Source organism: Chrysemys picta, chromosome 1 (genome assembly GCF_011386835.1).
Source record: "Chrysemys picta bellii isolate R12L10 chromosome 1, ASM1138683v2, whole genome shotgun sequence".
Lineage (NCBI taxonomy): Eukaryota > Metazoa > Chordata > Testudines > Emydidae > Chrysemys > Chrysemys picta.
Window position 1 is genome coordinate 312,649,745 of NC_088791.1, and position 13,925 is coordinate 312,663,669.

At 42.9% G+C, this 13,925-nt stretch overlaps 1 protein-coding gene across 17 annotated transcripts in view; it reads left to right on the plus strand.

The window, feature by feature from the left end:
• SACS (sacsin molecular chaperone) overlaps nucleotides 1–13,925 on the plus strand; it is a 250,637-nt gene that overhangs the window by 163,027 nt on the left and 73,685 nt on the right. For 14 of the 17 annotated variants that reach the window (XM_065594803.1, XM_065594784.1, XM_065594795.1 and 11 more), the window contains one exon: nucleotides 10,669–10,756. The exons of 2 other annotated variants lie outside the window; for them this stretch is intronic. In XM_065594803.1, the coding sequence (XP_065450875.1) occupies nucleotides 10,669–10,756 (88 nt within the window). Of the gene's footprint in view, nucleotides 1–10,668; nucleotides 10,757–13,925 lie in introns of those variants that run through there. One more of the 17 variants, XM_065594890.1, reaches the window with a different exon arrangement.

Below are 13,925 nucleotides of genomic sequence, written 5' to 3' on the forward strand. Positions count from 1 at the left end.
GTCTTTCTGACTAGTGATTTAAATCAAATCCACACTGGTCACAGGTTTCTTGATTTTACTCTCCTCAGCCCTCCGTTTCCATTTTGTGGTACCGGAAAGAGGTGTTAGCACATCACCCTCTGAAATGCAACAGGAAGCCGAGAGTCTGAGCAACACTTTTTTTGGTTGGCATTACTACTGAACTATGACTTTTGGTTGGAAACATTTAGTCACTAAAGAGTCTTGAATCGTTAGTCTGATATATTTGGTTTTATAATTAAGAATATAAATAGAGTTTTTTTCTTCTCTATCATGGCAATTATAAAAGTTATTTTCAACCTTTTCAACTCTAGTTGCTTAGGGCCAGATTCTCCCACTGTCGCATACACTGAGTAGGTAGAATGATCTGCTGTAAAACTTTTTCCCCTTTAAAAATAAAGTGAAGTTTGCTTTATTTATAGATGACAGATCTAGTCAGTTAAAATAATCTTGAGTGTAAGTTGTCATGGTGACAGGGCTAATTGCATCTGTGACCCCTTTTCTGGCCTCTCTGAGTGCATCCCCCCTTCGGTATGAGGCCTTGTGCTTCTGTCTCCCTGTAGTAGAATCATGCAATTCTCCCACTTTTAGACTAGATCCCAGGCTGTGTATCAACTGTATTACCACAATAGCTCTGACTGGGTTTGAGTATCTACTGTTCTTCTATTCAAGAGCTTGTGGCCAGCAGTGACCCCAAACAGACATCTTAAAATGAAGTATTGTTTAAACTTAACAGTAGGAATAAAACATAACATAAGAGAAGATGTTATTAAAACAATGAAAGGTCTACACTTGTCTATCTTATTTATAGTCGTAGGTAGGCCTGTCTTACCCCAGGCACCCCAAACTCTGGAGTCTGGGTTCACCTTAGCTCAACCTTATCTGTCCCCTTAAGGAAGTGTGTTCCTTTAAATCTAGTCTTTGTTTTCTCTTCCCACAGGTGGTTTTTTTTAAAGCCCAGTTTGATTAGAGTCAGAGAATCAAATGCCTTTGTATTGGCCTAAAAGTGTTTGCAAGGAAGTGTGTATCAGGATCCACCCCTTCCCCATTCTGAATGCATTTCCTGGCAAATCTGCTATTGAATTAACTCAGTATATGGATACAGTAAACAACACAAAAGCCCAGTCAAGAAACAGTATTCCTAATTTATTACAGTCAGCTTCCAATCAATCATAGCTTTCATCCCAAAAATAAGTCAGATCATCTAAACCAGGCCTGCACAACTCGTAAAGCGGCGAGGGCCATATTACTCCAAAGAAAACAGCTGAGGGCCGAAACCCCCCGAGCGCCGCCAACCCTCCCCCCTCAGCGCCACCCAGCCCCCCCCAAAACACAGCACCCCCCCCCGCGCTACCCGCCCCACGGAAACAACCCCACCAGCGCTGCCGAAACACACCTTCCCCCCACCCCCCACAGCGCCACCTGCCCCTTGGAACAAACCCTCCTTCCCCAGCGCCACCCCACTGAAACAGCAGTATTGAACCTCGGTAATTTGTTATAGCTTGCCCCTAAGGTAGTATAATTAAGGTAAAAGGAAAATGTCTTTTTGCTAAAAGTAGAATAAGATCTTCCCCCCAACTTTGTAATCAATTGCCCTGTTGAATGAATGAGGTGTGAATGAGGAAGGTGTGGAAGGCAAGCACGTCCAGACAGCTGCAACCCTTGGAGAGGGCAGGGCCGACTGTAGGATTTTTGCTGCCCCAAGCAAAAAAAATTTTGGCCGCCCCCCCCCTTTTTTTGTGCCCCTCTGCCCCCGGCCCCGCCCCAACTCCACCCCTTCCGAACCCCTTCCCCAAATCCCCAGCCCTGCCTCCTCCCCCGGAGTGCCGCATTTCCCCCTCCCCACTGCTTCCTGTGGGCCCCCCGCAACCTTCCGCCCTAGCTCACCTCCGCTCTGCCTGCTCCCCTGGGTGTGCTGCCGCTCCGCTTCTCCCCCCTCCCTCTCAGGCGATGGAGGGCGGAGAAGCGAAGCAGCGGCGCGTTCAGGGGAGCAGGCGGAGCGGAGGTGAGCTAGGGTCGGGGGGCGCAGGAAGTAACGGTGGGGGTAGAGGAACCGCTCCCCACTCCAGCTCACCTCCGCCACCTTCCCCGAGCGCCCCGCCGCTTGGCTTTTCCTCCCTCCCTCCCTCCCAGCCTTGCTTTGCAAAGTAGCGGTTTTGCGCGCAGCAAGCCTGGGAGGGAGGGGGAGAGGCGGAGCGGTGGCACGTTCAGGGGAGCAGGCGGAGCAGAGGTGAGCTAGGGTGGGGGGTGCAGGAAGTAACGGGGAGGGAAAGGGGAGAAGCGGAGTGGCGGCAGCGGCGCGCTCAGGGGAGCAGGCGGAACGGAGGCAAGCTGGGGCGGCGGGGGGCACTTTTTCCCCATGCCCCGGAGTCGGCGCCTATGATGGCTGGCGCCAGAATGCCGCCCCTAGAAATGTGCCGCCCCAAGCACCTGCTTGTTTTGCTGGTGCCTGGAGCTGGCCCTGGGAGAGGGGATGGGAGCCAGACCAGATCAGTAGAACAGGTCAGCCACCGATTCGCCATTCGCCTCCTCAGCCCCCCTCCCCCGGCTCGCCTACTCACTCCCCGCCACTGCCCGCCCGCTTGCCTACTCAGCCCCCCTCCTTCACCCGCTGCTTGCCTACTCACCCCCCACGGGCTGCACAGTGAGCCCACCTACTCAACCCCTGCGGCCGCATAGTGAGCCCCCGCGGGCCGCATGTTGTGCAGACCTGATCTAAATGCTCACGTACATGAGTCAATTTATGCACATGAGTGGTCTCCTTGAACTCAATGGAACTATTGTTTTAAAGCTACTCATATTCATAAGTGTCACAGGGTAGCTGGTCCCTATAGCTAAGCTAAGCCCAGCTCCTCTGTTGCACTTCTCTGTACCTTTTCCAATTTTAATGTATCTTTTTGAGATGGAGTGACCAGAATTGCATACAGGTTTGGGAATAACATTGATTTATATAATGGCATTATGATATTTCCTGTCTTATTATCTATCCCTTTCCTAATGGTTCCTAACATTGTATTAGTTTTTTTTTTTGACTCCCACTGCACATTGAGAGGATGTATTCAGGGAATTATCCACAATGACTCCAAGATCTCTTTTTTGTGTGTTAATAGATAATTTAAACACCCATCATTTTGTTCGTATAGTTGGAATTATGTTTTCCAAGTACATTGCTTTGCCTTTGTCAGCATTGAATTTCATCTGCCATTTTGTTGCCCAATCACTCAGATTTGTGAGATCCCTTTATAACTCTTTGTCATCTGCTTTGGACTTAACTACCTTGAGTAATTTTGTATCCTCTGCAAACTTTTTACCTCACCTCACCTAAACTTGAATCCTCACCTCACTGTTTACCCTTTTTTTCCAGATGATTCATGAATATATTGAACAGTACATATTGAATATATTGGTCCCAGTACAGATCCCTAGGGGATACCACTATTTACCTGTCTCCGTTCTGAAATCTGGGCATTTATTCCTACCCTTTGTTTCCTGTCTTTTAACCGGTTACTGATCCATGAAAGGACCTTCCCTCTTATAACATGACTGTTTGCTTACGAGCCTTTGGTGAGGAACCTTGTTGATAGTTTTCTGAAAGTTCAAGTACTCTATCTCCACTGGATTACCCTTGTTCACATATTTGTTGAGTCCCCCAGAGAATTCTAATATATGGTTGAGGCATGATTTCCCTTTACAAATCCGTGTTGACTCTTCCCCAACACATTGTGTTCATCTACATGCTGATAATTCTGTTCTTTAGTTTCTACCAATTTGCCTGATATTGAAGTTAGCCTTACCATCATGTAATTGCCAGGGTTGCCTCTGGAGCTTTTGAAAAAAAATTGGCGTCACATTAGCTATCCTCTGGTCATCTGGTACAGAAGTTAATTTAAGTGATAGGTTGCATACAGTTAATATTTCTGCAATTTTATATTTGAATGCCTTCAGAACTCTTGGATGAATACCATCTGGTCCTGGTGATTTATTACTGTTTAATGTATCAGTTTGTTCCAAAACTTTCTCTATTGATCTTTCAATCTGGGACAGTTCCTAAGATTTGTCACCTAAAAAGAAAGGCTCAGGTGTGGGAATTTTCCTCACATCCTCTGCAGTGAAGACCAATGCAAAGAATTCATTTAATTTCTCCGCATTGGCCTTGTCTTCCTTGAGTGCTCATTTAGCCCCTTCATCATCCAGTGGCGCCACTGATTATTTGGCAGGCTTCCTGCTTCTGATATACTTAAAACAATTTTTGCTGTGAGTGTATGAATCTTTTGCTAGCTGTTCTTCAAATCCTTTTTGACCTGCCTAATTATTTTTGACTTGCCAGAGTTTATGCTCTTTTCTATTTTCTTCAGTAGGATTTGACTTCCACTTTTTAAAGGATGCCGTTTTGCCTTTCTCACTCTGTAGTTTAGCCATGGGGACATTTTTTAGTCCTCTTACTGTTGTTTTTAATTTGGGGTATACATTTAATTTGAGCCTCTATTATGGTATTTTTAAAAAGTTTCCATGCAGCTTGCAGACATTTCACTCTTCTGACTGTTCCTTTTAATTTCCATTTAACTACCGTATATACTCATTCATTAGCGGAATATTTTTGGTAAAAAAGTGAAGCATCAAAGAGCAGGGGTCGGCTTATCAATGGGTCTACACCAAAATTTGATGATTTTAAGCTCTATGGAATTATTGAATTGAATATCTAATACATTGTCATTTCGTTTACAGGGAGCATCCGCAGGCATGGATCCCTCAGCTCCCAGTGGCCGCAGTTCACTGTTCCCAGCTAATGGGAGCTGCGGGAAGTGGTGCGGGCTGAGGGATGTTCTGGTCACCACTTCCTGCAGCTCCCATTGGCTGGAAACGGCAAACCACGGCCACTGGGAGCTGAGGGGCTCCTTGCCTGCGAACGCTCCAGGTAAACAAAATGTTCAGGCCTGCTAGTGGCTTACCCTGACGGGCCAGGAGCCAAAGTTTGCCAACCCCTGAAATATAGGGTCGGCTTATGAAAGGGTCATACAGTTTTTGCTATTTTTTCCTATCCATCTTGGGGGGTCGGCTTATAAACAAACGAGCTAATGAACAAGTATATACGGTAGCTTCTGCATTTTGGTGTCCTTACCCTTTCTGAAGTTAAGTGCTATAGTGGTGGGCTTCTTTGGTAATTTTCCGTCACACAGAGATGTTAAATTTAATTATATTATGGTTGCTATTACCAAGTGTTTCAGCTCTGTTCACCTCTTGGACCAGATCCTTGCTCCACTTAGGACTAAATCAAGAATTGTCTCTCTCCTTGTGGGTTCCAGGACTAGCTGCTGCAAGAAGCAGTCATTAATGGAATCTAGAAACTTTATTTCTGCATTCTGTCCTGAGGTGACATGTAGCCAGTCAATATGGGGATAGTTGAAATCCCCCATTATTGGGTTTTTATGTTTTTTGTAGGCTCTCTAATCTCCCTGAGCATCTCACAATCACCATCATCATCTTGATCAGGTGGTCGGTTATATATTTCTATTGCTATCCTCTTATTATTCCAGCATGGAATTTCTATCCATAGAGATTCTATGGTACAGTTGGATTCATTTAAGATTTTTATTTTATTTGGCCTACATTTTCTTTCACAGATAGTGCCACTCCCTCACCAGCATGACCTATTCTGTCATTCCTATATATTTTGTACCTTGGTATTACAAAAACAACGAGGAGTCCTTGTGGCACCTTAGAGACTAATGAATTTATTTGGGCATAAATAAATTTGTTAGTCTCTAAGGTGCCACAAGGACTCCTCGCTGTTTTTGCTGATACAGACTAACACGGTTACCACCCTGAAACTTGGTATTACAGTATACCATTGATTGTCATTATTCTACCAGGTCGTGATGCTTATTATGTCAATATCCTCATTTAATACCAGGCACTCAAGTTCACCCATCTTAGTATTTAGACTTCTAGCATATACAAGCACTTACAAAATTTGTCCTTGTTTAGTTGTCTGCCTTCATGTGATGTAATTGAATGGGACTCTCTTTCATTTGACTGTGTCTCTTCAATTTCTGCCTGTACTTTATCAACTTCTATCCTCTTCTCTTTACTAGAATATAGAGAATCCTAGTTAATAGATCCTCCCCTATGGGATGTCTCTGTCTGAACTGTATGTCCCTCTGCTCCTGTCAGTTTTCCCTCAGCCCTTAGTTTAAAAACGCCTCCTTAAAGAGCGCCCTTATTTTCCCATAGCCCTTAGTTTAAAAACTTCTCCTAAAAGAGGCTGCACCTGGGCCTATTAAAGCTTGCTAACAGGCAGTTGGGGGATAGAACTGAGACAGGCTGCTCTCTGGGGAGGGCAGCCACTTTGAAGTAGAGCTAGCTCCTATGGTGGGGGTCCCTGGAGCAGGGGGCCGGGGGCTAAGAGAAGCCATCCTAGGGCTGCCACTGCAGGAAGGGAGCTGAGTTGACTTAAATTGGGAAGCTGCCAGGAGAAGGAGTACCAGAGACCTCTGGGAGGGGTGGCCCTGAAGCCTGCCAGAGGTGACGTGTTGGTGGGGGCATGTGGGGTCAAGTTCCCCCCCCCCAGATTGGCCTGCCAAGGCAGGGAGGGAGAGGGGCTCCTGTTGCACCTGCCCCCCAGCATGCTTGGTCCCTGTCCCTGGCAGCTGGGCACTGTCCCCAGGCCCATCTTCTGGCGGCAAGAGCTGAGAGACCTGGAGCCCCCGCTCTCCTCCCAGCACATTTCCAGCTCACTTTGCCCCTGTCTTTGGCAGCTGGGCTCAGGTGGGGGCACTGCCAGGCTCTCTCAGGCAGCTGCTGTGATGCACAGAGCAGCAACCCTGAGTGGCTGGCTTGAGCCATGTGAGAAGCAGCTCCGACCCACCCCCTGCCCAGGCCCAGCTGCCAGGGAGAGTGGCTGAACGTGCCACAGAGGGTAGGGTGGTGATGGGGGGATGGGGTGAAGTGGGAGAAGAAGAGAGCCTCCCCTCCCCTTCCTCACGCCCACAGGTAACACGGGGTGGGGAGAGAATGGCAGCCCCCGGCTGGGTGCAGGGCAGGGGGGTTGTTGGGATGAAGAAACATGTGGGGCAGTTATGTGTCCTCCCCTTTAGATTGTGCCCCTCCAGTATGAGGAGGCATGAGTCGTCTATGCCTCAGGCTAAGGAAGGAGTTAAAAGACTTTTTCTGTTTGCTAACATCTGTAAAGAAAATAAAACTTGCAAAAAACTGGGAATGGCAGTGCATGCTTTGGAGCTGGGAGAAGGCTGCCGCTGACAATAAGTGTTTGAAAGATTCTGGGCATAAACTTTAACTATTGTAAAGGCACACTTTACAAAGCTAGCATCTACTTAAGTATAACACTTCTGCCATTGATTTTTTTTTATCTGCTATTGTTACATGTAGTACTTAAAATTGCTGTGATTGAAAAGGATTAAAAAAAAGTTTATTTTTTTGTTTGCTTTGTGCATTTGACAATACTTTGTGTATAGTCAGCTTCACTATAAAAGCTTAACTATAGTCAGTTTCCCCTGATTATGGGTTTTTCACAGCACAAACAAGGAGAGAAAAAACATTTATAATGAGGAAAATATGATTTTGAAATTACAAACATTGGCATAGAGAGTCAGGGACAAATAGACGTATATTCATAGAGTTTAAGGTCAGAAGGGACTACTATATTTTCTAGTCTGACCTATAACATAGGCCATTAAATTTCCTCCAGCTACCACTATGTCGAGCCCAATATCTTGTGTATAGATACAGCATATCTTCCAGAAATTTATCCACTCTTGATTTTGAAGAGTGGCCCCCCATTAGCATTCTTCCAGTCTTTTAGAATTTCCCCAGCATTCCAAGATTTATTTAAAAATTAACATCAGTGGGCCAGAGATCTCCTCAGCCAACTCTTTCTGGACTTTTTAGGTGCCAGTTTTCTGGACCTGCTAATTTTAAAAATGTTTATCCATAGCAGATGTTGTCATCCTTCTTAGTTACGAAAGGACTAGAAAGTCTTTTATTATCCTCATGTGTGGGGAGTAAATGATTCAGCTTCTTTTCAAATAAAGAACAGAAGTATTAATTTAACACTTCTGCCTTTAACAATTTTACCATCTCATCTTTAATAATGGGCCTATTGGATTGCTTGAATTTCTTTTGTTTCTAATATACTTTAACTCTTTATTATTCTTAGCACTGGCAGCTGTGGATTTTTCCCTAATGGCTTTAGCTTGCCTTATCAATTTTCTGCACTTCATATCTTCTAATTCATATTGATTGCTATATTTCTCTCTTTTTCCCTTGTTAAATATTGCTTTATTTTAATTGCTGCCATCACTTCAGCACTGAACCAGGATGGACTTTTAGCCAAAGTTGTCATCTTTCTTGATTGTGGAATTGTGGCTTTTTGGCCCGCTAATAAACTCTCCTTAAAACAGTCCTAATTTTCATTCACATTTTTCTGTCTAATTTTTAACTCCAAATCGGTTTAGCTCATTTTTCTCATTTTTGGGAGGTTAGCCCTTTTGAATCACCAAGAATATATATCAGAGGGTGGGACACTCCTTTGCCAATACCAAATGTAATCAAGAAATGATCACAGGTCACTAGGCAATCACTTATATCCAGCCAAGTGATTAATTCATCTTTATCTGTTGCAATAAGATCCAAAGTAGTTACGATATGAACTTCACTATAAACTGAAGCTAGTTCTAGCTAATTATTTGAAATTGACTAGATTTCAAGTTGGCAGTGGCTATTTAAAATTCTCTCTGTTAAATCATCTTGATTATTCGAGGTTCACTGAAGATATCTTAGAATGTAACATCACAAATAACAGATGTCTCACTGTAACCTATAATTTTATTTTTGGTATCCATACTATGAGTACTGGTATCTTCTCAGAGTATAATCTATTGCAGGGGTAGGCAATCTATGGCACACGTGCCGAAGGCGGCATGTGAGCTTATTTTCAGTGGCACTCACACTGTCCTGGTCCTAGCCACCGGTCCGGGGGGCTCTGTATTTTAATTTAAATAGACTTATAGAAAGAGACCTTCTAAAAATGTTAAAATGTATTACTGGCACGCGAAACCTTAAATTAGAGTGACTAAACAAAGACTCGGCACACCACTTCTGAAAGGTTGCCGACCCCTGATCTATTGTATGGAAGCATAATGAGGAATTCTGTCATTTTTGAGTCAATCCCTGCCAAATGCAATCACAATCTAGCAGAAATATAGCTATTAAAGGATTTGATAGACAAGTAGGCCCTGATCCTGCACAACACTCCAATATGAGTGCAGAGGTCTGCATGGGCAGAAGAGGGCCGAAATGATCACATTTTTCAGTTGTTTTATTGCAATATACTTTTGCTGCTGTATATCCTCTCACAGAGTACTATAGTTTCATTCATTGTTCCATTGTGATATTGCTAGTTTTAGATCCAAGTTGAGATTACATCACCCATATATATTTAGGCTTAACCGATTTTTTTTCTTTTTTTAAAATAATTTTTACAGATAACATTGATGTTTATTTTTAAGCATTTTTACTTTATATCTATTTCAATTTTCACAGTTGCACCAAATTATGTCTTTTAAGCATTTTTTTTATTCGTATCAATTTAAATCTTCACAGTTGGAGGACATTTTGGGGCAGGGTTTCAAACAATAATTATTTAATGACAGTAGATATTGAGATTCAAACAGTTAGAACTTCATAACTGTTAAAATACAAGGTATCAACATCAGTATCCCTAACTAAATATCCCTAGATCATACTTCTTTTTAAGTTTTCAAACAAAATTTTCTTACTTTACCTATTTGTAAATCTCCATTTTTATTGATGGAAATATTTTTCCATCAGTTCATGTGTGTATGGTGAAATCAACAATTATCAACACTTACCAATAAAAATCTAATCCTTCCAAGCCTATAAATACTTCTTTGAGAGTATATATGCTATGTGCATCTAATATATGCATATGGTATATGTATACAGGTCTTTTTTGACCTGTTCCTTAAAATGATTTATTGTCTGTTATTTTTTGTGTCCAGTAGTGGCCCCAATGTGCCACTTTCCAAACAAAAGAAGGCACATTTGCAATCAGAATGATTTATTAAGCATCTGGGGCTATAAAGACCTTTACAGAAGCTTTTTGCATTTCCTAGAATTACATGTTCATAGTCATTTACTATTCTAGCTACTGACATCATGAATTCATCTGTGGAAGGCTGGTTAGACCACCAGGTAAAAGACATAATCTAAGATTTATATTCTTTGCATTCTGAAAGTTAGACCTATTGCAAATTATTAAGACAAATAGAAAGAATCAAAACAGGAGAACAAAAAACATTTGGAATCTAATTCTGCCCCTACATAAATGGGTATAGCTCCCATTGCAGTCAAATGAAGTTGCATTCATGTAACTGAGGGCAGAATTTTGTCCTGTATGTAACCGAAAAAAATTGCACTCTCATGTCATGCACAATTGAAGACCTCAGAATGATGTATTTAGAGACTAAATATTGAAGCAATGTGTTGAGACCTGGTCTCTAAATTTTAATATCTAAAAAGTACTTAACATTCTCAAAATGTCTGGAGAAAAGCAAAGTATTGATATTGGAGAATGTACAACATCAAGATCTTCCGTTTTTTTTTCTATTTCAGTTATCTGATTGTACTAAGGTTGGGGACTGTCTGAATTCTGAAAATCATATTTTCTTAAACCTTCAGTCAAAAGGCTTGAAAGGAGGAGGTAAGATAAACAGTTGTCTGTTTACTTATATGTTTGGAGTTTGTGAAACGTTTTGATTAATTCTTTGGCACAGTTCTGAGTAATGCTTTTACTTAAATGAATAGTGGTGCTTTCTCTTTACTTGTACATCACAGCAGTCTACTCTTACTTTCTCACTACTGGGATTGTACCTAAGGAGAACCTGCAATTCAGTAGAGTGGATCATTTGGAATAAAAGAGAGGAGCGTGTCTCTTTTTAGAGAAACCATCACGTCCACATGCATTGCAACTGTACCAAGAGTGGGAATTTACCTTCATTTGGGAGGGTTTGTTTTGTTTTTCCTTTTCTTTTTCTCCTGTACTGGTGATCCCTGGCTGTTTCAGTCAGTATTTCCATTCCTGTGACAGGAGAATGGGGATAGGATTTGTCTCTCTCTGGGGCGAGACTCGTGGAGAGGTGCTGGGGTCTTTTAAGTGTGGAAGTGAATGGCTTCTGAAGGTAAGAGTTCCTTGATGAAGGATGTGATCTGTTATTGAAAAGGAGGAGAGGCCGGTGTGGTGTTGTGGAGTTTATTTGTTTATTGGTGGTTCCATCCCTGTGGCAGAAGGATGAGGGTTGACTTGATGTCCTGATGAGTGTGAGGATAGTAAAAAATTGCCTGTTGGTTTTGGTGAGTTTTTTTCCCACCTACCTCTACTTACTTGTGTCCCAGTGCTCCCAGAAGGCATGTGGAAATTGCTCATTTCTTCCCTCCTGTTGTGTGTGTGTATATGAGGTCATCAGGAGATTTTGGTGAGGATGTGTGGCCTGTGATGCTTTCAGTATGCTAATGACACTCTGTTCTATTCTTTCTGTCAACAACTTTGACCGTGCTATTGATTGTCTGACCTAGTGTTTTAGGGAGCTATGGGGCATGGATGAGAGCTAGCTGGCAGAAACTTAATCCAGATAAAACTGATGCTGGAAGAAGTAGCCAGAATGTATGATAAGAATAATTTCTCTGTCCTTGACTAAAGATATGTGCAATCTGGCGGTAGTGTTGGATCTTCAGCTATTGTTAGATGATCATATAGCAGGAATGTCAAGAAATATTTTTTATCATCTGCATGTGGCCATAAAATTGCCACATGCTACTGTGATCCATACCTTTATCATCTCAAGAGTGCATTGCTGTATTGTTCAGTAAATGGAGCTACATTTTCAGTCAATCTAGAAATTTAAGATGTTGCAGAATGCAGTGACCTGCCTGGCGCTTCTTAGTGACAACTCTGTTACATAAGATATACTGGCTGCCTTTGGCTTTCTGCATTGAATTTAAGGGGAATTTAACTTGATTTCAGTGTACTGGGACCTTTCTACTAGGGAGATGCCCTCTTTCTTTCTGTCTTCCTGCAACAGTGCTGCAGTTGCAGTCAGCAGAGGTGCTTGAGCTGGATCCTCTCAATTTAAGAGAGAGGGGGCTGGTGGTACAGAGTTCTCTATGAAGGGCCCCCAGCTTTGGAATGGACTCCACTCCTTGATTTGAAATAGTCCGGGTAGATTGAGCCTCAGATCATGCTGCAAGGTTCATCTGATGACACAGGCTGATGTGGAGGGTGGGTTTTTAATGGGGTTAGCCGAGAAAGGAGATGGGGAGTTTGTTTTTTGTAATCTTTGGCAAAGATGCCTACCTAGAACCTCAGATAGGCTCCCCTTCTTTCTGACATCTGAATCAAAATGAGATTATGCACAAACTGTTAAAAGAACATTATTAAGGTTGCAATGTCAAACACACAAAAATTAGGAAATGTCAGAATTAAAGTTGTCTATGTAACCTTAATTTGCTCCTTATGCATACATATTATGATACAGTCTTTAATTACATGATCATGCCCTTTTTTCATCAGGACCTCTGCCTTACTCAGAGCACAGGATAGATGGTGCTCATTGAAAGAGTAGATATTCAATATTTTTTTTTCCTTGTTGTCGATAAATGTCTGTCCCCATGGCTTATTTACTGCACATTATCCAGACCCTGCTCTGAAGACAGAATTATTAATTTCTTCATGGGCTTTTCTGTGGTGCTTGTCACTATAATATTTGAGAGCATCACAAATATTAAGGAATTTTTTTTTTACAATATCCCTTGAGGTGTGGTGGTAATATTATCCCCATTTTACAGATGGGAACTGAGGCACAGAGAGATTAAGGTAAAAATATCCACTAATTTTGAGTTCCCAGTTTGAGACACATAGGAGCTGATTTTTCTTCTTCGAGTGATGGTCTCTATTGTACTCCACTGAGGGGTTACACATGTGCACCATGTGCACAGACTCAGAGAATTTGAAAGTAGCATTCCTTGGTCTGCGCATGAACCCTGGCCTGCTTTGTGCTTCCGTCCATTGTGATAAAGGGCGGGGAGGACAGACCACTTCTTCAATTCCTTCTATCCAGTGCATGGTCTGGATCCGAACTTGTTATCCTCATCTCTGACGCACTTCTAAAAACAGATAGTTGTACATAGTTTTTATGAGTTTTATAGTAATTTATTAGTTTTATTTTTCTTTTAGTTTTAATAGTTAATAATTTCAACTTGTTTTTAGATAGATTTGTGGTTTTCACTGTTCACACCCTGCTCCCCGTGCCCAGGTGTGGGTACCGGGCTGTGCCCAGGGCGCTGGGTTTCAAACTCTGTGTCTCCTACCTACGATTCTTCTCGGTCCGTGATGACCACCAGTGCTGCCTCTGCTGCCTGGGAGAAGCTCACATTGCGACAACGTGTAGTATTTGCCAATCCTTCCCCAGCCGCACCCGAGAAGGCTGGGCACTTCGCCTCCAGAAGCATCTCATGGAGCTCGCCATGAGACCACACTTGGACCCAGGCGGGGGTACCCCCCTCTACATTTGCCTGATTCAGCGAGGATCATGCCTCCCACTACTACATCTGACTCTAGTCCAGTAGAACCACCCCCACAAACACCATGCGGGGGACTAGTTGGGAGGTAAAGAAGCACTACTATAAGTATTCCTCCAATTCAGAGAAGATGGATGCTCCTTGTAGCAGCTCAGCCCAAGGGGACAGAGTATGTTCTATGTCCCACAGGCATGAAAAAAAAGACCCATAAACAATGGGATCCTGTGATTCTGTCAGTACTGCCATCTCTGGTACCCCACAAGACACAAGACTCTCCTGCACAGGGAAAGATCCCA